The sequence below is a fragment of the Fimicolochytrium jonesii genome, assembly GCF_025526975.1.
Source record: "Fimicolochytrium jonesii strain JEL569 chromosome Unknown EV422scaffold_18, whole genome shotgun sequence".
NCBI classification, from domain to species: domain Eukaryota; kingdom Fungi; phylum Chytridiomycota; class Chytridiomycetes; order Spizellomycetales; family Powellomycetaceae; genus Fimicolochytrium; species Fimicolochytrium jonesii.
Genome location: NW_026515685.1, coordinates 104303 through 127617, shown reverse-complemented (window position 1 = coordinate 127617; position 23315 = coordinate 104303). Strand labels below are relative to the sequence as shown.

Genomic DNA, 23315 nt, shown 5'->3' with positions numbered 1-23315 from the left:
CTGCGTTCTTAGTATACCTGCTGGCCCGACGTCGCTGGCTCGCAGAACTCGGTGGACGGCCAATGGAAGTACGACGAGGCTATTCTGGCGCCTCAACGGCGCTTCAGAACAGCTTTTTCGTGCTTCCCGAGGCCGGCTTCCCGTCGGAATTTTTAGGAACTGTAGCATTCGATTCTGCGGCTAGTCTGCGATGAACACGGGCTGGGTTGGAATAAGGTACACATAACGAGTGTTGTAGGAGGAACTTGATGTTCCCGAAAACAAGGTGCATGTGGATGCGTTCTACGACAGTATTATTGTCTTCATCGACTATCTGTCATCGCGCGTGTACTTTTATACCTGCGACATCCACGATAACTGCCGAGGAGTTGGCCCAGCTTTACTTCACTTCGGTGCGACGATTGGCATCCGTTTCCCCTGACCCGGTTACACCGGACGACCCAACATCGACTAGGAAATTGGGAACTGGGTTCTCTGCGCGCTCCGGCTTACACCGCTCGGTATGTTTATCCAACTCCAGGACGACAGCCACCCCATGCGCCTTCTCAGAGCGCAACGGCCTGCATCGCTCCATATGCTTATCAAGGCCCGGAACGTCAGCCATACGGTACTCAAGGCCCTCCTTTCGCGAGAATTCATCACGGAAGTGAACCTCTGAGGCCACCCCATGCGGCCACCGCTCCGTATGTTTATTCAACTCCGGAACGGCAGCCATACGGATCACAAGACCCCTATATCGAGGATCTGGATCCATCTTCTCTTCAAGACCACCACCGCCTCAATGGACTCGCGGATTCGACTACCCTTACTTCAAAGAAGAAGGACACCGTACTTATCCAACCTACGTCCGGCGACAACGCGGCCGCTCCGCGCGACGGATTATCGGCTCCCGGTCTTACCCAACCTCTTATATCAGCTGCGAAATGCACTGATAAAGAGAATCAGCGTCGTTACCCCATCAACGGATTACCCGATTTGGACAACACTACGCTACCCCGGCTTCCCGCCATACGCCATTTCAGTGCGTACCCCCCGCCTCTGAGTTCCCCATTTCAACACGCTCCTCTACTACCCGGAAGCAGTGGCGGCCCTCACGGGGGCATCCATTACCCGGCGCTGGGCCATTTCAACTGCTGTCGGCTTCGTTTTGTCGTCGTCAGGTCTCAGCTCCGAACCCAAGCCGACTGGAATGATGCACTTCACATCAATGCGCTCCCTTCAATGGACCCGCACCGTCGCACTTACCAATACGACCGGCCATGCTGCTTACGAAGGTCTTCGCATCCGTACCGGCATCTCATCAACATTCCCCGACCGCCCGATTTTCGCGTACGGCCACACCATTGTACACCATTGTACTCCTTGTTTGATTTATCTTTTACTTAGACAGACTCGTGAGTTTGAGTGGGGGTGTTGGAGGTTTCATTCTCCCGAGCCCTTATTTAGGGTTCCCGTAGCTTAGTCCCCAGTTAGGGTTCTAGTAGTTCATTTCCCATCGTGACTCACCTCCCGCTTACGCCACGCTTACGCGTACGGGACTTCACTCTTTTCTTCCCCTTTCGGACCTCGCGTCCTCTTTTCTAGACAAGACAATACATACTTTACAGTACTACATCTCACACATCATAGAGTTCGCTCAGTCATCTGCTTCCTCTGCCGACTACTGCTAAGTGATGGGCAGGCAGGCCGGCGACTTCTGCTGGTGGCTATGCTGGGGATGATGTGTCCTTGTCGCGTCGTACCCGGACTTTTGGCCACCTACTGTATTATGCTTTTGTCCTGCATTCCCATGTAGTAAAATCCGGTCTAGCACAGAAAATAGAAACAAGGGATACATGAATGAAAGTCAACCCCGAAACTGACGTGTTGTCTCCCTTGGCGGGAGGCAGATTGAGTCCAGAAAATCTACGAGAAGGGGGAAGGAGGCGGGGACCAGCGCCGGGCGAAACGAGGTTCGAGGTTTGTTCGCATCGCTCAAGCATGCGAAGGCTCCCCTAGCTGTAATAGGACGTACTGTCCCCTCACGTACAAAGAGTCTTCCCCAGGCTACGAGTCTAGACACAAACGGAAGCCCCGACTAACTGGCCCCGACTAACTGACTAACTGGCCGGTATGGGTCGCCTTTGTGCATGTTAAGCCACTTTCAGAGGGAGAGAGAATGCTCCTTCATATCCTGAACGCATTTTCAGTTCACATAGAGAAGTATATTTTGATACGCACATTTTTTTCTTATTCACATGCTGATTTATTACTTCATACGCAACTACCTACTCAAGTTCATATGTGTCCCCATCCAAGGTCATACGCCGCACCAAGTTGATACGCCACAAAATTCAGATCGTGCTAAGGAAGTGAATCTACTCCTCGCCTCCATCAGCCGGTCCATCCGCCGCCCCTCCGTCTTCCTCCTCCTCCTCCTCCTCCTCATTCTCCACGTTGTGCTGGAATTGAGCGAGGTCCATGTAGCTCCTGTTGTCGTACATCCTTCCAAGAGGTTCCTCTCTCAACGCCAGAAGGAAATATCTCATAACCTCGCGCATCCAACCCTCCACCATATCTGTTGTAATGCGATCCAGACCGTCATCAATGAGCTGGGGCAGCGTCTCGTTGCTAATCCGCAGTTCATTGCAGCAAATAAAGGGCTTGACACTGCCAAAGACCCATTCGGTGCAGTTGAAGAAGGGAGTGTAGGAAGGGAGCATCTTGACACGATGACCAGCGTTTTGAATGAGGTCCTTAATGCGACGGGTGCGATGAATGGGCGCATTATCCAAGACAATGAGCTTGTTTGGCTCGTCAATGTTTGGCAAGACCTCTTCGGTGAGGAATGCCTCGAAGGCATTCCCGTTGGTTGTCAGGTTCATACGCAAACGCCTTGCAAAAACCCCTTGCGTGCGGGAGACAGCGACAAGGAGGGTATGGTTGGGCCCCCGTTGATTATGGACATTGATCGGATGGCGACCTCGACGAGCCCTTCCTTGTTTGCGATGAAGCTTGAGATTGAACCCAGCTTCGTCAAGGTGAATGCAGTCATCAAGCGAAAAGTGCTGGCGCATAAATTCTTCACACCATTCTCTGCGGTCACAAATTTTCGTCGGGTTGTTGAAGTCGGCGGGCTCATTCCTCATCAGCTTCATGCGATATTGGTCGTTTCCGGACCGGTTGAGGTGCGCCTCAACAGTCCTCTCGGTGATATGGGTATGAAAATGATCATTCATCATATCTGTGACCGTCGCAATGGTGAGAGCGGGATTGTCGTCGTACTTTTCTCGAACGAAGGCATCCATTTCCTCTGTCATGAGGCGAGGTCGGTTGCTTGCATGAGATCTGTGAGCGTTGCCCGTGCGCTTCCACTTCTCAACAATCGATGCGATGGTCGCTTTCGGATATCCAAAACGTTGGCCAGTCTCTCCAAGTGAGCGGGCTTCGTACATCACAGACTGGATGATTTTTTCGCGGATATCATCGGGGATCTTATTGTATTTGCGTCTTTCAGGCATCTTGCGGTGGTTGTGGTGGTTGGGGTGGTTGCGGTGGTTGCGGTGGTGCTTTCTGGTGTGAAAAAGGATGTGAAGGTGTGAAGTTCACCAGGTACCGGTGGCAAGTTGAATGACGTAGTGCGGATGAGGTTGGGATGTAGGCGGATGATCTCAATAGGCCGTCGTAGGAAGTGAATATTCTAGAGGTATGAACCCTTTCTTCTGCAATGTGAAAGTTTTTTTGAGCGTTGGAACTGAATATGCCTTCAGGATACACTAGGCGACCTACACTCCAGAACGACGGACACGACGCCGACGCAGGGAAGGAGAACCCCTTGTACGGAGGATCGAGCGTGTCACCATTGCGGACACCCCCCATGATAATCAAAAGGCCTCCGCTCCCCCGGCACCTCCTTCGGCATTTCACGCCCCCGACGCATGTCCGTGTCATCGTACCTCACTCCCTCGATAACATCCGCGCACACCTCCAAGCCCAGATCCGCAAACGCGCCCAGTCGATACTTAACCGCCTCATACTGCGCCAGCAACTCCACACCCCCATTGCCCAAGAACAAGTCCCCGATCGTCAGGATATCTTCGTCGGTGAGCAGATCAGGTCGCTCGCAGACGAGCCGCACGGCGGAAGGGTAGCCGGCGGATATGGCTACGTACAGCGGGAGTTGGGATTCGGCGTCGAAGGGCCGGAGGCGAGTTTCGAAGAGGTTGAAGACTTGTAGCCCACCCGTGCACCAGCGCCTGGCGGGTGTAGTAGTGGGTGGCGCCCGATGGCGGAGAGATAACGTCGCCGGTCTTGTCCACGCGGCGTTTGGCGAGCGGTATCCAGGAGACGTACTGGCGTTCGGCATCGAAGGATTCAAGGAGTTGTAGCGCCTCGGGCTCGCGCGATGGCGCGTACGTGAGACCCCTGTCGTGAACTTCTTTGAATAATCTGATGAGCCGGCCCGAAGCCTCCCATTTCAAGTCCGCCCCTAGCTAAGCACACGGCCGTTCTGCCTAGAGCAGCGGCCAAAAACATCCCGCGATTCAGCCGCGATGTGGGGAATGTCGACACGTAGGCTGAGGTACCTTTGCCGGTTAGCCCGCGGAAGCTTTCCTCTCCCCCCGATGTCGGACTCGATGGTCAAATCGATCGAAAAAGCGGTGATGACTGCGTCGACGTTCGCGGGGAGATCCGAGAAAATGGCTTGAAATAAAAGGGAATCCAGGTCATTCACGCCGGCGAAACGGGCGAAACCGGCCTCCAGACGACCCAACGTCCTTTCGGGAAGCCGGTACGATGAGGCGTTCGTGGCGGGTTCCCGAATGATATAGATCCCGGCTTCAGCAAACAGTTTGATAAGCTGAGGTGCGCCTGCAAAGCTGCTGCGTGCAATCAGGTGGATCAAAAATGTCTTGTACCGTAAGAACGGTTGACGGATCCCGTCTTCTGGGAACTGCAAGGTAAGGGCATTCGGATCCAGATCGCCGGCTGCAAGCCATGACCTCACTCTTCAACAATAGCTAGTGGATCTCTTTGAAGCTTAGGTCGCCTGAGTATGTCCAATAGTTTGCACGTATTGATCACCCGCCGATGCGGTCGGCCCTTCTCCACCAGCGCAGCGAACATTTCCGACTGGAGTCCGTGAATACCGCGAAGCTTTCTCGTACAGATCGATCGGACCGACGTTCGGATCCGCGCCAGCATCGCAAAGCAGGCGGACGTGCTCGGCAGTCCCCATAACAACAGCGTTGAGCAGAACACTTCCGGGACCTCCAACACCAAGATCGACTTCTGTCGCATCTTTCCAGCAGGAACCTCAGGATCTCGACGGGGCGGCTGGGTCCAAAGTGCTCTGATGCGCCTGGGGCTGCATAGGGAGCGTTGTAGTGATCTCTACCACTCTACGGATCCACAGCCAGCTCCAAAAATTGTCCCCGTTGACCCTCGGTGTTCCACTGGTTCACACCCTAAACACACACGGGCTCATCAAACGTGCCTCCATGTTTGTCCACAAGCCACTTGACCAGCTCCACATACTGCCCAATGGACATTGCGGCGGCCAGCATAAGATCTGGGGCCTGGGAGTCGTTACGTTCTTGGCGATGATCCAAGCTGTATCCAGCCACCTGGCCTTCATGGCACCGCAAAATAAGGAGCAGGAGACATTATCCATCTCTGGAACCTCGAGGTCTATCCTGCAAAATCCAGACAGTATTTCGACGTCCTGCACGACCCCGAGATAGACGGGTCGGTGACATGAAAGGACGCTGTGGAGGGCCGCTTGAAGTGCGCTTGTATGCTTGCGTGAGAAGCAGTAGAATCGCCCTAGGCGGGGCAGGGGTTTTCCCTTCGAAGAATTTGCAATAGTCGTGAAGGCCGCATAGATGGGAATCGTAGGAAGGGCGAGTTTTGATGATGGCCAGCACACTTGCCATATAGGCGGAAACGAGCAGGGGAGACTATGTTGTGCAGCGCCTTGCATGTCGAGCGGAAACGTGCGAGTGCGGAGAGGGGAAGGAAACCGGTAATGCTGAGTTGAAGCTCTGGCGGCAGAGTGACCAGCGACGGTTGAGACCAGGGTTGAGACGTTTGCATGCTTTCCTGTTGCTTAGAACACGAAGTGCGCTGGTAACCGTGGGAGGAGTGGGAGGCTGCGTGGGAGGCCTGGGAGGCGGCAGCGTGGGGTGACTTCACCCGTCCGTTAAGTGTGTGCGTTGCGTGCTTATACTGTACATATGTATATGTGGTGGCGGTCGTCCAGACTTTGCTCAAAGACTTGCAACAACACCAGACTGCCGTTGTTGAATAGGTTGAATGAGGTTGAATGTCCTCCTCGAATGTCCTCCTCGAATTGTCCTCGACTCTCTCGACTCGCCGAACGGGACTTTCGCGCTTTCCATGTGGTTCTGGAGCTTCTGTGCAGGCAGCCTTCCACTCTGCAAGCGATATACATACATACCTGTCTCCAACCCATAGTCTGATCCTGGGCACTTACCTATGTTACCTCCATCCCATTTTCCTGTATGGCATCGTACTGTACAGTTCCTGACTTGCATTCACCACGAAGTTCCGCGCGTCACAGATTTCACATCCGGTAAGCTCGACGTTTTGCCGTCACCTAAATTGTAAACAGAAATGGGAAGAGAATTTTCGACGGGGTCAGTATTGTTGAGATGGTTTGGGCCTTGTTTACCATATGTACAAGCTTTTTCAATTTCGAGGCCTGTGCGAGATTGGCCAAATTCGGACGGATGGTCTGGCAGGTGGGCTTCTTTTTATATGCGGGGGGAAGCTGGGGCGGGAGAGGGAGATGGACGGGGCGATGGCGAAGGGGAGAAGGGGCGGCCAGAATCACATAAACCCTTGGGCTCGGGTTCACCCCAGGGGATTGCACGCGGAAGCTTATTCGACGCGTTACCTTCGGTTTCGCCCGAAGCTGTGCGTTTCCAATCATGCAAGGATACGGATGCCGAACGGATAGGCCCGTCTTACATCCCATGTCCGTTGTGCGTATTCTATTCACAGCAGGCCCCAACAGCAGACGATCCCAACACATTGCCAATCGGCATCCAACGGCCTTACATTGTGTGCGCTTTTCGGGAACGAATCGCGCAAGATGGGCGTCGGCGGCGAGGTTAACGCTCCTGCGCAGATGATGTAACCTGGCAGAACTTATTCGCGGATACCCTGTTCACATCATTTGCGTTGGACAAGTCGTCTCATTTGTACATCGTCACGTCCCGTCCAAGAGGGGAAACTCCTCTCCCCATTCTCGAAAGTGCAAGCGAAACACTGCACGCCGCCTGCTCTCACAAAACGCCGCGGGCCCAAATCCCCCCTTAATCTAAATCACTACTGATCCTTCTTAACTCTGCTAACTGTCTTCAGCCCCGCCCTCGCAACCAACGCCTGCCTACCCAGCGTCGCAGTAAGGAGTCCAAGGACGCTGCCGTACCCGAGCAGCTGGAACAGATTCAGACGCAGCCAGTAGACGTAGTACAGCGCGACGACGCTGCCGAGGGAGGCGAGGAAGAGGGTGCCGAAGGTGAAGGTGAGGGAGTTGGCGAAGAGGTTGGAGATGTTGGCGGAGAGGGAAATGTACTGTCGTAAAGAAAAATGATGAGAAACTGGGGGTTATTTTCATCAAGCAGAGAAAGAGACCCCGTACCAATCCCAAAAGGATAACCCAAGGCGCCAAAACGGCCAAACTGAACACCGACGACAAGAACGGGTTCGCGTGCTTCTCCTCGGGCCGGAACTGGTGCTTGATCTCTGGCAGCGCGCGATAGATGTCCCATGCCGACTCCTCGTCCTTGGCGGCGGGGGTGACCTGTAACTCGACGACGCCTAGGTCGACGGCGAGCGGGGTGACGTCGCGCGAGGCGGCGTAGAGTTTTAAAGTGTTGCGGCCGGAGTGGATGAGGGTGCGTGTTGCAGTGTCTTTCAGGTCCTAATTGGCGTAAGGATATTCTACTTGTCAGCAAGGCAGATATCCTCATTCCAGGATGTTCTACGTCGTCACATACCACTTCGCACACATAAGCGCCCTTCCGCTTCGACGAGCAAACAAACGAAGCCTCCTCATGCGTGGTGGTGCTGTGGACACCCAGAACGACTTGCTGGACGGCAACCGGCGCGTCATCGCTGCCCAGGAGCTGGACCTTCAATGTTAATTTGCCGTCTGTTTTCACTTGGCCGAGCTTCCCTGATAGTGCTTGGCTTTGCGTGAGACTGTATGGGGTGTGTCTTTCTTGAAAAGGTGCATTGGGAGCGTCGACAGAAAAACGGCGCATACCTTTCCGATGCGGTGATCTGGCCGTCGGGGCCTCTTGCGTCTACATCGATCTTCTTCACCGATATTGTCGAGCGGGCCGCAAGAACCACCAGGGTCTGCAGGGCGAGCAGAACGAGTAGGAGCAGGGTTGTATGGGACCGCATGTTGGCTGTCTGTGTGTGTTGCCGTTTCAATTCCAACTATCTAGGCGAGCTTCTCCAATTTCCCACTTCACGAACCATTCAGCAACGGCGAACGGCGAAACGAGAAGGGAAACGCGCCCTTCTATTTCCTCAGCGCAACATTGGGAGCATTGGGCAACTGGGCAAGGCATCGAACATACATAACAGACTTAGACTCCATATATATACTCCCAGGCGGCAGTCCTTGTGTATCCTACAGCGAGTGGATGTTCTCCCTCTTTCGTGCTGCAGTATCATCTGCACGAAGCAGAACCGTCGCCTTGCCCCTCTACTGTGTTTCTCCACATTCCCCCCACTTTGTCCAGCACACTACGCAGTCTCCCATCAGAATGGTCAGCAGCAGCAGCATACCACAGAAAAGGGATCTGGAGCTCTCTCCCGAAGAAGCGTCGCTGTCTACGTCGCCGAAACAAGTGAAAGACGAGGAGAACGGCCCTAGTACGGACGTGAAGACGAAGACCGAGGGCTATGCGACGGATAAGGCGTTTTTTCTGGAAGCCGATATGGGCATAACGGCCTACATGGCGCCGGACATTCCTGGGTTTGAGGGGCTTTTGTAGACCGCCCAGATGTACTGGAAGCCCGCCGCCTGTGGCAAGAGGAAGCCAACGCGGCCGAGGCGTTGAAGAAGTTGCCAAAGCATTTACTCGCTGAGCGGTCTATATTGCAATACTTAAAGAGTACGAAGAATGTCAAAACTACCTTGGAGCTTTGGAGGCGGTAAGGAATTCAATGAATCCACAACATCTGTGTGGGTAGGCGGAACGGTTTCTCTGACCCACAATACTGTCTGATTTTAGATTCCGCGCAACCTGCGCTTAATGTACCTCCACTCCTACCAAAGCTTTGTCTGGAACAACATGGCCACCAAGCGGCTAAAACTCTACCACCCAACCCCCGTCATCGGCGACCTCGTCAACATCCCAGACGAGGATGACCTAAACCCATCCGACAATGACGCCGCCACTCCAACAATCTCAAACAACAAACGCACATAAACGCCCTCCCAAAAATCATCACAAAAATCCTCACCATCCAGACCTCCGAACAAGCCGCCCAATATACCTTCGCCGACGTGGTCCTCCCTTTACCGGGCTACGACGTAGAATACCCCACCCACGCCCTCCGCTCCTCCTACACAACCTTCATGGCCCAACACAACGTCGACCCCTTCTCCATGCACCGGAAACACAACACGGCCTCCCTCCCCGGTTCCTACCGCAAGATCATATGCAAACCGCGTGATGTAGCCTGGAAGTTGTTGAGGTACACCGACCCGGAGTGTGATCTCGCCATAACGGATTTGGACAGGCTGCAGGGGAGGAAGGAGGTGGAGACGGTGGAGGGTGGGGCCAGGGTTGCGGTTGTGGTGGAGTTTACGTTGGGGGTGAGTCAGTATGCGACGATGGCGCTGAGGGAGTGCGTGAAGATGGAGACCGCTAGTGGGTTTCATGAGCGGACATGGGTTGATAGTCAGAATAAGAAAGGCAAGGGAGGGAAGGGGGGGGGGGGGGGGGGGGGGGGGGGGGTGACCGAGGAGGAGAAGGAGGCAGGGAATGGGGAGGCAGGGAATGGGGAAGGAGGGGTTGTAACTGAACCTGCGGTGTAGAGGGAACTCGCGGTGTACAGTTTGGCTTCATCCAACATGTCCCTAGGTAGGTTTTGCGTACCGGTAGGTGTGTATATGTAGATAAGGAATTTCCATTACAACTAGACTGGTTGTGGAGCGAGGCCGTTTGTTTGTTTTAACTTATTCAAGTTTTACTTCGAAAACTCACTACGTCGCGAAGCTGAGGAAGTCATTTCATTCGATAAGAGGAGACGGCGCCGAGTGACACTTCTCTCGCCGGATCACGGGGTGACCGCAATAGACTAGCCTACTCGAAGCGCCTGCGTCGATCAAGACACCTCTTCTACTTGGCCGCCGCCAGGGTATCCTTCCAGCTCTGCCTAGCAGTCAACCTCTCCCACCACTTCTTCACATTCGGCCGTCCCTCAATCAAGCCTCCAAGGCCGGCATCAAACAACTTCACGCCATACGGCAAATGAAACAAGTCCGCCACACTGAGCTCTCCACCCGCCAAATAATCTCTCCCACTCAGCTCCTTCTCATACACATCCAACACGCTCTCGAGTTTCTTCTTATGCTCTGCGACTTTGGCCTGGTCAGGGGAGGCCCCGGGCTGGAAGAGGGCTTTGAAGATGAGCTCGTAGACGATGACGGAGGCGTGTTGAGTGAAGTGTGCGGTTTCGAGGGAGATCCACTGGTCGACCAGCGCGGACTTTTGGAGAGAGGTAGGGTAGAGGTCGGGTCCTTGCGAAGCGTATTTTTTGGCGATGTAAAGGGCGATTGCGCGGGATTCTGGGAAAGGAAAAGATTGCGTAGTAGATGAGCGGGTGTGTGTGTGTGTGTGTGTGTTCTCGTTTTTACGCATCGAGAGGGTGTGAGAGATTTGCCCCCCCCCCCCCCCCCTCTCCGGTTCTCGTCAACGCCCGCCCCAAACGTACCATACAAAAAGAACCCATCGTCCTCCAAATACGGCACCTGCCCGAACGGCTGGCGCTTCAGATGCTCGGGCGTCTTGTGCTCGCCCTTGAACAGGTCCACGGGGCGCAGTTCGAAGGGTACGTTCTTTTCGCGCAGGACGATGCTGACGCGTTGCGCGCAGGTGCTGTAGGCGGGACCGTGCAGGATGAGGGGCATCGTGATGGAGTAGAGGGTGGTGTTGATTTTGAGTGGGGTTGGAGTGCAGGTGCTGCTGTGCTGTGCTGTGCTGTGCTGTGCTGTGCTGTGACTGGAGATGCAAGTGGTGAGCGGGAAGGGGATGGACCTGCTGGAGCTCTTTTATCCTCGTCGCCTGTGAGACCCAACGCGTCCCTTCTTTGAAGTTCTTTCGGAGGAGTGCATCGCCCGTCATCAATTTCAAATTACGCGACCGTCGGCCACACGTTGGTGCTCCACTGCTCTCCCCTCTCAACCATTTGTGGAAGGCAACATGACCCTGGCCGCCTGGCCGCATCCACAATTCCCGCCCCTGGAATTGTCATCCATCTTGAGAAGGAAGAAAACGTGCACTCGGATCGGCGATGGAAGACTTCCAGAGGTGGGGACAATAATACGAGCCCGACGTGTATTAAAGATGCGACTGCTCTCAAGTTGAGGCGTCTTCTTCCAAATTCGCATACCCCATCTTCACCACGCACAGTGCGTTGATTTTGGTGTTTCTTTTTCTTGATGCTCTCGAGTGCGTTTCTGTGGAGGAGGCGGATCGCGGGATTTTGGTGTATGGGGCCAGAGATTGAGAGGTTTGGCATCACAGAGTTCGGGGAATCCTTCATCGGATCGAGGACTTTGCAGACAAGGCAGATGACTTGATTGAACATATAGTACACTGGGCCAACATGATCTTCTCGTCAAACCCAATGGCGGATGGAGAGCGTTGCTCCATACAGATATCGTTATTTTACGCACATCCCTTTACCTTTTCCCCGTGGAAATCTCAAAGCGCGCTTTCCGAGGGCGAAATTAAACGCTACACTGCATACCTCTCCGTCTCTACGCCTACCTATACCCTAACATGTCACATAACCTACGCCGTCACCCAACTCTCAGTCAATGCTAACAAGCTCGACCTCAAACGTAAGGTCGGTATTCGGTGGGATCCTGCACAAAACGACAAGAATAACGTGAGGAAAACCATCATGCTAGAAGGAGCGACGTAGAAGGCTTACGCACTTCCCATCCGGCGTGCCCTTCTTCCCGTAAGCCCACTCGCTCTCGATGATCAGGCGTGCTTTTTCGCCTTTGTACATTGTCATTAGTCCTTCGTCCCTGTTCAAATGGAGGGATGGCGATGGTTACGGGTTGCGCAGGAGGTTTGCAGTGAAATGGTGAGGGTGTTGTTTGTACGTACCATCCCTTGATGACTCGGCCCGTCCCCACTGGAAGCAGCGTAAAAAAAGAGCCGATTAACGATTAGGTCTTCTCAACACACGCACAAACACGAACCTTTGAACCTCAACCCAACCGGCTTCTTTTTCCCCGTAATGTTGGTATCAAACACCTTCCCATCCGGCAACGTGCCCGTGTAAAACACAATCACGGTATCCCCCTTTTTCGGTTTGCGTTCCCCGTCGCCCTTTTTCAATACTACTTTTTGGTATTTCGGGACTTCCGGTGGTGTTGCCTGTTCAAAATTCCACATGAATATCAGCTGCGAAACCTCACAGAAGCAGATATCTCGAAAGACATACGTCCTCAACACGCTTAGGTGCATCCCCCCCTGCAGCAGCCCCATCCTTCACATTCGCACTACTCGCAGCAGCAGCAGCGGCTTCGTCAAGCGATTGCCCGGCAGGCCTGAATGCGTCCTGGGCAAAGAGCGCGGTGTAGGCGGTGATAAGGTCGGGCTTTTTGGAGGATTTGGTGATGGCTGCTGGTTTGCCGTAGAGTTTGCGATCTTTTAGGAACTAGAGGAAACATAGGAAGAGTCAGAGGCGGTGGAGGGAGGTGGGGTTGTGTATTCGACTGCGCTACCTCATATGTTGCCGAGTCCTGGAGGAAAGTGACGAGGTCTGTTGGAATGGTGCGAGTTGGTGAGCTTTTCCTTTTCTTTTCTGTGAGTGAGACCACGGAGAGGACGATGCTTACCTTTCTTGGAGACGGCGTCTGACTCCAGCTCTGCGTCCGTCCACGGTTTGGCAGTCATTGCTGTTCTCGTAGAGGCCCGGGGGTGAGAGTCACTTGTGGACAGCAGAAGTTGGAGGTTCCGGCTCCTTCGTCGGTTCACGCGTTGAATCCGCCCAATCGGTCCCTCAGAAATAGCGCCATGTTCAACGCTCCTTCGCAGCCATCGTCCTTGTGTGATAAAGTGTTATAACTACAGGTATTTACCGGAATTGGATCTCCCGCTCTCGTCCGGCTTCCTGACCTGCAAACGTTATCCTTCGGCCATGGCAGAACATACCTCGCCGCCTTCACTTCAGACGCTCTCGCCCAGCCGCCTACGCGCAACGAGTGGTTTACATTGCTGAACCTGAACGCCGCTCGCGACCCCAACAGCAACGAGCTAGAACGAACTAGGGATGGCGCCACCACGAAAGAAAACTACGCTGGGGTTTCCGGTCTTTGCGGTAACGTGGACGCCGTCGAGGCATCGCGTCACGATCGGTGGCGGCGGTGGACCGACGAAGGCGGGAGTAAAGAACGCGATGGTCAGGGCATGCCGTCCCTTGCTTTGTGGGGCTGCACGGAGGAGCGGGAAAACAGGAGGAGCGGGAAAACAATCCGACAGATCGATTTACGTGCCTTCTTGGCGTTCACTCGCAGATTCTGTATGATGTCGACCCCAACACTCTCGACGTCAAGCCTGTGACGGAACAGCTGTTTGGGAAGAAGGACGATGGATGTATGAGTATTGCTGTTCACCCAAAGGTACTGGATAACGGTTGGGATTGGCGCTTTGAGTGCATCACTGACGCTGGGTTACAGGAGAAGGCTTTTGTAGCCGGAGTCAACAGCCCGGAGGAGCAAATGAAGGCGGGTCAGAATGAGAACTGTCGCGTGTTCTTCCTGAGAAATGAGGTGTACGTTGCAAGGGTTGAACCTTCCAGGGTGGAAGTCCTTGGCTGATTGTGACGGTCGCCGCCGCTTTCAGATTCACCGCCAAAGGAGCCCATAAGACCTTGGACAGCACGGATCCGTTCTTCCATCAGGTACAGTGGTACAGTAGTTCTCTCGAAGCGACCAGCTATGCACTAACTTACCGTCCCACCTGTTGATAGAAAATCTCTCGATTCACTGAGGATGGCAAAATCTTGGTGACGGGGAACACAGATGGAAAGGTACCACGGGTGACATGTCGTGCATTTGCACATGGAATTGCCGAATGACACTGACGTCGACACACAGTTAAGCATATGGACATGGCCAGACTTCAAGCCGGCAATTCCGCCAATCGACCATAAAGGAGAGATTGTAGATGCGGATTTCAGTCCTGATGGCAAGCAGGTAAGGCCAGCGCTTTCGGAATTGCCCCTCTACGGCCCTGGAAACTGAGAATCCTCATCTCAAAACATAACAACAGCTGGTGTCCGTCACAGCCACCATCTGCTACGTAACAGATGTCTCAAACGCAAAGACCCTCTGGTCCATCGAGAAACCGGTCATGAAGAAAACGATAAAGTCCGAGTTCCGCGCGTCGCGGTTCGGCGTGCGCACATCAGAAGGCTACCTGTTCCTTGTCATCAACGCAAAAGACCGGAAGCGGGCGTTCATTTGCAAGTGGCAAGTGAAAGGGTGGAAGCTGCATAGGCAAAAAGGGATCGGGTCGAAACCTGTTACTGCGTTTACGATAAGGTATGGCCTTTGGAACTGCTACCCTTTGCTCTCCACCTGCTGACTCGGCAATGGTCTAACCACAGCAAAACGGGGGCGTTGCTGGCATTTGGAGCAGCAGATCTGAGCGTGAACGTGATTTCAGCTAAAGGCTTACAGGTAACGGGAGCGGTCTTTTGTCGTATACCTTTGACTGACACCAGTACTGATTGCGACCTATCTCTCCCGCTTTAGACAATATACCGGATACCAAATGTCCACGATTTCCCCCTGACCGCATTAGATTTCGACCCAACAGGTCAGATACTCGTCAGTGGATCCGCCGACGGGACGGTCCACGTCGCCCTTGTGCCGCCAGCTTCAGGTAAGCCCCCGGACTCTCAGCCTCTCGTAGCAGGAAACCCATTCTGCACGAGGGACCGAGCCTTTAACTCAGCGTAATTGTTCCATCCCCGCGTTCTAGGCAACCTGTACATCATCCCCATCATCCTCATCCTTCTTTTCGTCACGGGCCTGCTGACGTATCTGGCCATGCTGGAAGACGACAACGGCGAACTGTAAATAGCGTAGGTGTACATTTAGAGGGATCAACGCGTCAAAAGCCTTGCAGGAGTTGCACGCATATGGCGTATGCACGTAGGAATTAGATGGAGAGAGAGAGAGAGAGCTGGATGGAGAGAGAGCGGAGGTCGGCTAGCGCTCAACACATCTGATTCAACTTCTGGTTAGTCCGTACCCTGCCTCCTCGTCTATCTAGATGGTTGGACCCGAGACTGCAGCGGGAGGAGGAGGCGGTGGTGGTGGTGGAGGAGCCCGCGGTAGAGGAGGCCGTGGTAGAGGAGGCCGTGGTAGAGCTGAGGGCGTTTGTTGTTGACCTCCTTCGCCACGCCGCACCAACTGTCCCTCCACCCCTGCCTACCCCTATACCTCTCCCTATCCCGATCCCGATCCCTCTCCCTATCCCGGCGGCGGGCCGGAAGAGGAAGAGGGGGGGCTCGCGGTGGTGATCGTGAGGATGGCGGATCCAACTTCCGTCGTTTTCGGGGAGGAGGCGATTGTGAGGTGGAGGGTGGGCGTGGCGGCAGGCGCGGATGAGGCGTACGAAGAGGAGGGCTTTGTGTTGCACTCCTGCCCCCAACCTATGAAGCGCCCCCCAGTGCATGCTGGTCGCTCCTCCCGCTCCTCCCGCTTCTCCTTTCCCTTTCCCTGTTCTTGCTTCAAGCGTTCCTGGAAAGAAACAAACGTCATGATAGTAAAGGTTAAACGCCCGCAGACAATTTAAGAGATGAGCCTGGAATTCACGATCAAAGGCCGCACGTTCGTTTGCCCTTTTGCCTCGCTTCCGCCGGCGCCACCCCTCGTTCGCCGGCGTCGACGATGACGGCGTCAACCCGACATGCATCGTCTTCTCACCTTTCCAATAAACATCCTCAGGGCTGTCGGGCCACAATCCCGCCCCAAGGATGTTGAACGAACTCCCCACGAGACTGCATAGTTTGGGTAGAAGAATGTGGTTGAATGTGGGTCGAATGGGGAGTGTGCGTTGTGGTAAAGTGGAAGAGTATGCATAGGAAGGAATAGACACTCGACTTCCCGGACGGCGCAAGGAAGCGTGAGGCGGGGCTTGAAGTTCCTTTCCTGACTTTCTTGATCTGGCAGAGAAGGACGAGCGAAATCGGCCCATCTCCCAAAGCGAAACTATCGTCTGGTTTGAGTCTGGAGAGCATGGTCTGAAGCTTTGATGGTATGCTTACGAGACGCGTGAAGGACGCGTTTTCCGCCCCTCTCTGGGTAAACCAAGATCTTACATGCAAAATGCATCGGCACAAGGGGCCATCACGCAACCGGACGCAAGTGTTTGCTATGAATATGCCTACGAGCCGAGCCGCCGTTTGAGGCAGAATGCACCGTTCAGAAATCACATTGTCGGAAGTCTGGCACTGGGAAAGCACTTCCCACTGCCCGCTATGCGAACCCCGTGATGATTCGATGCATTTATGCTCCTCTGGAGACACCACCAATAGCCTACCCCGCCAACATTTCAAGATGGGATGGGACGGTAAGGCGGGATTCTGGATGCGTCTGCAGGCTTTGTATGGATGGGACTGTTTCTCGGGAGAGTATACCGTTTTGTGTTGGGCTTACGCGACGGCGTCGAGAACGGCTTTCAACCCTGTCACGTCCTTTGTAACTGTCAACACTTTGTAAAGCTGCGAGTGGCCACATGAGAACACGCGTCTTGTCCTATCTTGTGCGCCAGCTGGATGGAAATGATCCTCCGATGGATGGATTGATTGCAAGAATCACGCGAGTCACCACGTAGCGATCGTCCGTAAGACCACCAGAGACCGTAGATCTAGAGTACAGTACATGTACAGCTAGTAGTAATAAGAAGCGAACGCGCCGATATCATCCATCATCCATCATCCGCGGGGGTCACAAGTCCCCTCGGCAGCATTCGCTCTTTTCTCGCACAAGACACACCCCCACCCCACCCCCCCCCCCACACACCCTTTTTTTTTTCTTCGGACAGAAAGGCTATTATTAGGGCGCCCACCGACAGTCATGTCCTCCTCTACACCACAACCACCACAACCACAGCACCCGCCAGTCGCTTCAACTTCAAAAGCTCTCTCATCCACCCCCGACCCCAACCCCGCTCCACCAACCCCGCAATCACAACACCCCCCACGCTCAACCTCCAAAGTCCGCTTCGACATCCACTCGCCCATCGCTGCCGACAACAGGTCCAACAGCGACAGCAGTATCGATAACAGGAACAACAATAAGAACATATCCGTGGACTTGGGCAGGCCCTCCACATCAACGACCCGCGGAAGTGTGAGATCAGCAGCATCCCTTGCGACGATGGCGTTTGAAGAGAATGAACAGATTGAGCCCGAGGATTTGACCCAGGCTTTGTTGAGCTCCAGTGTTCCTACGGAAGGAGGAGGCTTTTTTGGGACAAATTGTGAGTAGTGGCGGGAGGGAGGGAATGAGGGGGGTCTGAAGGGAGCGAGAGAAGCGAGTAGGGTTTCACTTCATCCCATCGACATTCGACCATCTCTTCATCACCCATCCATTTCCATCAACCAACCAACGCTTCGCGTCATTTGACTCATCGATTGGTTTATCTTACAGCACCGTTCCAAGCCCACGCGTTTGGCAGCGAGAAGGCGCTGTCGGATGGCGGGAGGCGGCCGAGTATCCCCAATTTGGGTCTCGATGTAGAAGTGGAGGTTGGGTTGGGCAGGCCGGACGTGACGGGTGTGAATGTCGGCGTGGATTTCCCGCCACCGATTGGTGGGACGGCTGCTGCTGCTTCAAGAGATTCCATGTCACCCACCGCCACCATCGCGGAGGCGAACGGAGCCGGCGATTCAACGTCCGCGACTATACCCGATCCCAACGAGCCCGGCCCCCCAACGGAGGATCTAGTCGACCTGGTACAACTATCCGGCCTCTGGAGTTTCCCCAACCACCAATACGGCATTCCCGGCACGACCCCCACCGCCGCAACAGGGCACCAACTCCCCGACTACGTCCGCCTCATCCTCACGGCGCAAGTCTACGACGTCGCCATCGAATCCCCGCTCCAACTCGCCTCCAACCTCTCCTCCCGCCTCAACAACTCCATCCTCCTCAAACGCGAGGACCTGCAGCCCGTGTTTTCCTTCAAATTGCGCGGCGCATACAACCGCATGAGCCAACTCACACCAGAGGAGATGGCGAAAGGCGTGATCGCATGCTCGGCGGGTAACCACGCACAGGGCGTCGCCCTCGCCGCCTCGAAAATGGGCATAAAAGCAACGATAGTGATGCCCACAATGACCCCGCCCATCAAATGGAAAAACGTCAAACGTCTCGGCGCCTCTGTTGTCTTATACGGCAACGATTTTGACGAAGCCAAGAAGGAATGCGCGCGTCTCGCCGCCCACCACGGATACATCAACATACCCCCTTACGACGACCCCCACGTCATCGCGGGGCAGGGCACGGTAGGTGTAGAGATCATCCGCCAGCTCTCCTCATCCAAAAAACTGGACGCGATCTTTGTCTGCGTCGGCGGCGGCGGGCTCGCGGCGGGGGTGGCCTCGTACGTCAAACGGCTGTACCCGCACATCAAAGTGATCGGCGTCGAGACGTACGATTCGGCGGCGATGACCTACTCCCTGCTTGCGGGTAAACGCGTCTCGCTGCCGCAGGTTGGGTTGTTTGCGGACGGCGCGGCGGTACGGTTGGTCGGGGAGGAAACGTTCCGGATATGTAAAGAGTTGCTCGACGGGATGGTGCTCGTGACCACGGACGAGATCTGCGCGGCGATCAAGGATATCTTTGAAGACACGCGGTCGGTCGTCGAGCCCGCGGGCGCGTTGGGGCTAGCGGGCGCAAAGAAGTACGTGCAGATGACCGGCTGCACGCACCAGACGTTCGTGGCGGTGTCCTCGGGCGCGAACATGAATTTCGACCGGCTGCGGTTCGTAGCGGAGCGCGCGGTGTTTGGGGAGAACAAGGAGGTGCTGCTGACGGTGGTGATCCCGGAACGCCCCGGCGCGTTCGCGGACCTGTACAACGCGATCTACCCCCGCACGGTCTCGGAGTTCGCATACCGCTACGGCGACGCGAACGAAGCGCACATCTTCATGGCGTTCAACATCTCCTCCTCGGACTCCCTCTCCGACCCCACCCCCGCCCCACACACCACCCAGACGGAAATCCAGGAGATCATTGAGAATCTGAAATCCCTGGGCATGACGGCCCTGGACGCGACGCGCAACGAGATGGCCAAAGACCATCTCCGGCACCTTGTCGGCGGACGGCCGCCCTCATCGTCGCACCTCTCCAACGAACGCGTGTTCCGCTTCGCGTTCCCCGAACGCCCCGGCGCGCTGCTGCATTTCCTCACGTGTCTGTCCCCCGGCACCGGCCCGCGGTGGAACGTGAGCTTGTTCCATCATAGGAACTATGGCGGCGATGTGAGCAGGGTGCTGTGTGGCGTGCAGGTGGAGAGGGGCACCGAGGAGGCGTTTGAGGGGTTTTTGGGACGGTTGGGGTATCCGTATGTCGAGGAGACGGGGAATCCGGTTTATCAGCGGTTTTTGAGGTAGGCGGGGGGGGGGGGGAGATAATTCGGACGAGACGAAGGGGAGGCCTGTGTTTTCTCTTCCTCACACTCGTTTTCTGTATGTATTGTTTTCTTTGTGTGGTGCATAGACTGTACCCTTTCGTTTTCCTGAACAACGGAACCTTCATTGTGTGTGTGGGCGTATCTGTGAGAACGGCGGTAAAAACAAGGGGTAGGGTTACCGTTTTCCCCTCGCGAAGGAGGGACGCGGTGTCCGAAACGGAGCAAGCCCGTTCTCGGCCTTGTCCGAAACCAGGCCGACGGAATGGGGGTTACCACTTCCCGGACACGTGGGTGGAACGCGACGCGGTATAAGTCTCCCACGCCCATGGGAATCGGGAGGGGTTGGTTGGGAGCGCGGTAAGGGGGGAAACCCGAACAAAGTGAGAATTTGATGATGGAGGAAGCATCCACGATTTGGGATATGATGAGACCTTCAAGGAGACAGGGCGGATCAGGCGACAGATCCGGCGGTCGCTGCGAGGGCGGTGTGACGGGCCGCACGTTACGCTTTTTGAGTTGTCACGCCCGCTCGCCGCAGAATCCGCCAAGGGCTTCACAACGGAAAAGGTCAGAACACTTCCTCCCTCTATCCATATCCAAAGGTGCAGGCAGCAGCGGACGTCTCCCAAGTACTGTACATAGTACCCTTTCCACACCTCAACTCACTTCCCCCTCCATCCGTTCCAGACTCCACGCCCGCCGCAATTGGACGACCCCCCGCCCGCCGAACAAAGCACACCTTCACTCAAATTCCCATAATGTCCGCAACGCCTTTCACAGCAATGCGCAAACTAGACCTAAAAACACTGCCCAGTCGTCGGCTCCTCGTCCTTGCCCTCATCGTGCTGTCCGCACTCACCCTGTATACCCTATCACACGCCCATTCGTTCGATTCACGAGAGCGGATGGCCGCAGTGCGCTCACGCCCATTACCGCCGCCATCACAACAACAGCAGCAACAGCAGCAACAACAACAACAGGGGCATGGACGCCAGGGGAAGCTTGGGGAGGAGGGGCTTGGGAGGAAGGTGGAAGATGTGGAGGTGAGTATCGATGTATGAGTACGTGTGAAGACGTATCGATCGCTTCGCGCAACCGACCACTCACACCCACTCTCTCCCACAGCAGGTTGAAGTAGATGTAGAGGTAGTGGGGAAACCACCCCTTCGCCCATCACCACCACGACCACGACCACCAGTAAAGAAACCAACGCCCCGTACACCGCTGAAAGCATCAACGATCCTCTCCGTGGATGCCAAAGCAGGCAAAGTACTGAAACCCGGGCAATACCTTTGCCCGCTCTCGACCTGCGACGTGCGCCTCGGCGACGAATCCAGCGCGCACGCCATCCTCCGCAACGCCGAAGACCGCACAACCTTTCCCGCGCGCACCAACGACCTCCCCCAAACCCTTCACGGTGTCCTCAACTACGCCGGCCTTAAAATCCCCAAAGACGACGCCATGGAGCTCGACTTCCAAATCGCCAACGACGCCGAAGCCCTCGTCCCCCTCGTCGCTCGCGACGGCGGCGCAGAAGCCTACCGCACGTCCCCTCTCCCCTTTTCCGAAAAAGTCGACGGCGTAGCCTGGCTCCCCACCGACTGCTCCACGGTCGGCAAAACAGTCGACATGCTCCGCTCCATCTTCCCCCGCCTCGACGTCCACGGATGCTGCTGGCAACCCCCCTACGACACGCGCCTAAAAACATACACGGAATGCGGCGACTTTAAAAACCTCCAAACCCGCCGCGACACACTACGGAGGTACCGCTTCGCCCTCGCCATGGACACCCCCGCCGAAGCCACCAACCTCGAAACACAGAAGGTCTGGGAGGCCCTCAAAGCCGGCGCCGTGCCCATCTACTTCAATCCGGCCACCACCCACCCCTCCTCCTCGGCCCTGCAGTCCGTCGTTCCCGCTCCAGACTCCGTCATCTTCTCCGACACCTTCTCGACAACGGCGGACCTCTCCCGCTACGTCATGGACGTCACCGACGACGAAACGCGGTACAACACCCATCTGGCGTGGAAACACCAAACACCCTTCACCAACCCGTACTTCGAGAAACTCCTCGAGTACACCACAACAAACCTCGTCTGCAAAGCCTGCGACGCCACGTTCCTCCGCCGCTCCTACCAATCCTGCGCGCTCAAAACAATCACCTCCCAATCCTCCAAGGCCTTCACCCCCCTCTACCCACTGTCCCAACTCCCCTTCAACAAAACAGCATCGGCCTTCCCCGGCATCGACGCGGTGTACATCACGCACTACACGCCCCTAAAGGAACGCCTGCCGAGACTGAGGAAGCATTTTGGGGAGTGGAATGTGAATGCGAGGGTCGTGACGGGATACGATAGGGAGAAGTTGAGCAAACGGGATCTGGACTGTTTTTTCCCGTGGGATGATAAAGTGCTCCGGGGTGCCGACCGGAGACCGTGGCCCAAGATCCGTCCGGTAAGAAGAAAAACAAACCGGTTATCAACCTATATCTCGTTTCCCCCCTCTAACAGTGATATTTTCTATTTATTCTATCAAAGCACCCCGAGAACCCGCTCAAGCCCGGCGAAATCTCCCTCGCGATCAAGCACTTCGCCGCCTTCCACTCGATCCTCCAGCACGCGCACACGCACGCCATGATCTTCGAAGACGACATCCAACTCGACTCCATCAACGCCACGCTGGTGCCCACCCACATCGCGCGCGCCCTCAACGCCTCCGCCCCCGACTACGACTACCTCATGACCGGCGCCTGCTTCAACTTCCACTCGTCGTCCACCCCCGGCCTGTACCGCGAGGACTGGGCTCGCTGCTCCCATGCCTACATTGTGAGCACGAAGGGCGCGAGGAAGTTTTGGAGGTCCCTGCCCATGCGCGACCCCATTGATCTGCAGATGGATGCGCGCGGCAATGGGTTGAAGGGATGGTGGGTCGAGCCCACCCTGTGGAGGCAGGACTATGCGTTGGGGAAGAGTGGGATTAGGGATTAGGCCCCCGCCCGGTTGTAGAGATGGACACTCTATCCCCACGGTGCAGAGAGACGATGATCCACGGTTTCTTTTTGTGAGGACGTGTACATAGAGTAGAGCAGAGTATAGAATTCCACACCCATAGAAAACCTCGCGGCGTATAGTAGATTGAGGACATATGTATAGCAAGGACGGACTACCAACACTAGCACTAGCACACCAACAAACATTTTCTTCCCCGATGTGCGCGGACATTGGGAAGGGGGTTCCCCTGCGTGTTGGAGGAGACAGAGGGCTCCCTCCCATCTTTGCGGCTTTCCTACCCTTCCCCACTTCTCGTCCCAAGAAATGCCCCCGATTCATCAAACCCCGCGAACAAAGACAGTGTACGACGGGGCCGTAGCTAGTATCATTATACTATACACAT

At 55.4% G+C, this 23315-nt stretch overlaps 10 protein-coding genes across 10 annotated transcripts; 4 read left to right on the top strand and 6 right to left on the bottom strand.

Moving 5' to 3' along the window:
- Nucleotides 1-2477: 2477 nt before the first annotated feature.
- EV422DRAFT_479363 (DDE superfamily endonuclease-domain-containing protein) lies at nt 2478-3386 on the bottom strand (the record flags this gene model as incomplete). Its single annotated transcript, XM_053067281.1, has 1 exon — nt 2478-3386. A coding segment is annotated over one exon (909 nt), but the record flags the coding sequence as incomplete, so codon positions are not given.
- Nucleotides 3387-4835: 1449 nt separating this feature from the next.
- Nucleotides 4836-5360, bottom strand: EV422DRAFT_117790 (uncharacterized protein). Its single transcript, XM_053064648.1, has one exon. It carries the CDS (start codon nt 5278-5280, stop codon nt 4984-4986), a length of 297 nt encoding a protein of 98 aa, XP_052924019.1. The 5' UTR covers nt 5281-5360; the 3' UTR covers nt 4836-4983.
- A 1865-nt stretch (nt 5361-7225) lies between these two features.
- Nucleotides 7226-8528, bottom strand: EV422DRAFT_117748 (Dolichyl-diphosphooligosaccharide--protein glycosyltransferase subunit Swp1). Its single transcript, XM_053064647.1, has 4 exons — nt 8276-8528; nt 8007-8211; nt 7649-7930; nt 7226-7581 (listed from the first exon to the last, which is right to left on the bottom strand). Exons 1-4 carry the CDS (start codon nt 8416-8418, stop codon nt 7333-7335), a joined length of 879 nt encoding a protein of 292 aa, XP_052924018.1. The 5' UTR covers nt 8419-8528; the 3' UTR covers nt 7226-7332.
- Nucleotides 8529-8786: 258 nt separating this feature from the next.
- On the top strand, nt 8787-9939 carry EV422DRAFT_568974 (pseudouridine synthase; the record flags this gene model as incomplete). The annotated part of the gene is made up of 5 exons (XM_053072709.1): nt 8787-8895; nt 9137-9177; nt 9258-9371; nt 9497-9844; nt 9931-9939. The coding sequence occupies 5 exons, from the start codon at nt 8787-8789 to the stop codon at nt 9937-9939; spliced, it is 621 nt and encodes a 206-aa protein (XP_052924017.1).
- Nucleotides 9940-10303: 364 nt separating this feature from the next.
- EV422DRAFT_117707 (glutathione S-transferase III) lies at nt 10304-11463 on the bottom strand. Its single transcript, XM_053064646.1, has 2 exons — nt 10966-11463; nt 10304-10819 (listed from the first exon to the last, which is right to left on the bottom strand). The coding sequence occupies exons 1-2, from the start codon at nt 11159-11161 to the stop codon at nt 10371-10373; spliced, it is 645 nt and encodes a 214-aa protein (XP_052924016.1). The 5' UTR covers nt 11162-11463; the 3' UTR covers nt 10304-10370.
- A 603-nt stretch (nt 11464-12066) lies between these two features.
- Nucleotides 12067-13166, bottom strand: EV422DRAFT_507573 (peptidyl-prolyl cis-trans isomerase FKBP3; the record flags this gene model as incomplete). Its single annotated transcript, XM_053068668.1, has 7 exons — nt 12067-12121; nt 12194-12289; nt 12372-12399; nt 12467-12644; nt 12712-12927; nt 12995-13032; nt 13109-13166. The coding sequence occupies 7 exons, from the start codon at nt 13164-13166 to the stop codon at nt 12067-12069; spliced, it is 669 nt and encodes a 222-aa protein (XP_052924015.1).
- Nucleotides 13167-13542: 376 nt separating this feature from the next.
- Nucleotides 13543-15235, top strand: EV422DRAFT_498187 (WD40-repeat-containing domain protein; the record flags this gene model as incomplete). Its single annotated transcript, XM_053067998.1, has 9 exons — nt 13543-13671; nt 13787-13891; nt 13949-14043; nt 14115-14172; nt 14242-14301; nt 14369-14467; nt 14544-14815; nt 14881-14953; nt 15029-15235. The coding sequence occupies 9 exons, from the start codon at nt 13543-13545 to the stop codon at nt 15233-15235; spliced, it is 1098 nt and encodes a 365-aa protein (XP_052924014.1).
- Nucleotides 15236-15306: 71 nt separating this feature from the next.
- On the bottom strand, nt 15307-16089 carry EV422DRAFT_117548 (uncharacterized protein). The gene has a single exon (XM_053064645.1). The coding sequence runs from the start codon at nt 15954-15956 to the stop codon at nt 15495-15497; it is 462 nt and encodes a 153-aa protein (XP_052924013.1). The 5' UTR covers nt 15957-16089; the 3' UTR covers nt 15307-15494.
- A 1088-nt stretch (nt 16090-17177) lies between these two features.
- EV422DRAFT_535149 (tryptophan synthase beta subunit-like PLP-dependent enzyme) lies at nt 17178-19964 on the top strand (the record flags this gene model as incomplete). Its single annotated transcript, XM_053070725.1, has 2 exons — nt 17178-17765; nt 17936-19964. Coding segments are annotated over exons 1-2 (2368 nt in total), but the record flags the coding sequence as incomplete, so codon positions are not given.
- Nucleotides 19965-20482: 518 nt separating this feature from the next.
- Nucleotides 20483-22924, top strand: EV422DRAFT_117427 (uncharacterized protein). The gene is made up of 3 exons (XM_053064643.1): nt 20483-20965; nt 21048-22376; nt 22460-22924. The coding sequence occupies exons 1-3, from the start codon at nt 20681-20683 to the stop codon at nt 22907-22909; spliced, it is 2064 nt and encodes a 687-aa protein (XP_052924011.1). The 5' UTR covers nt 20483-20680; the 3' UTR covers nt 22910-22924.
- The last annotated feature ends 391 nt before the right edge of the window (nt 22925-23315 follow it).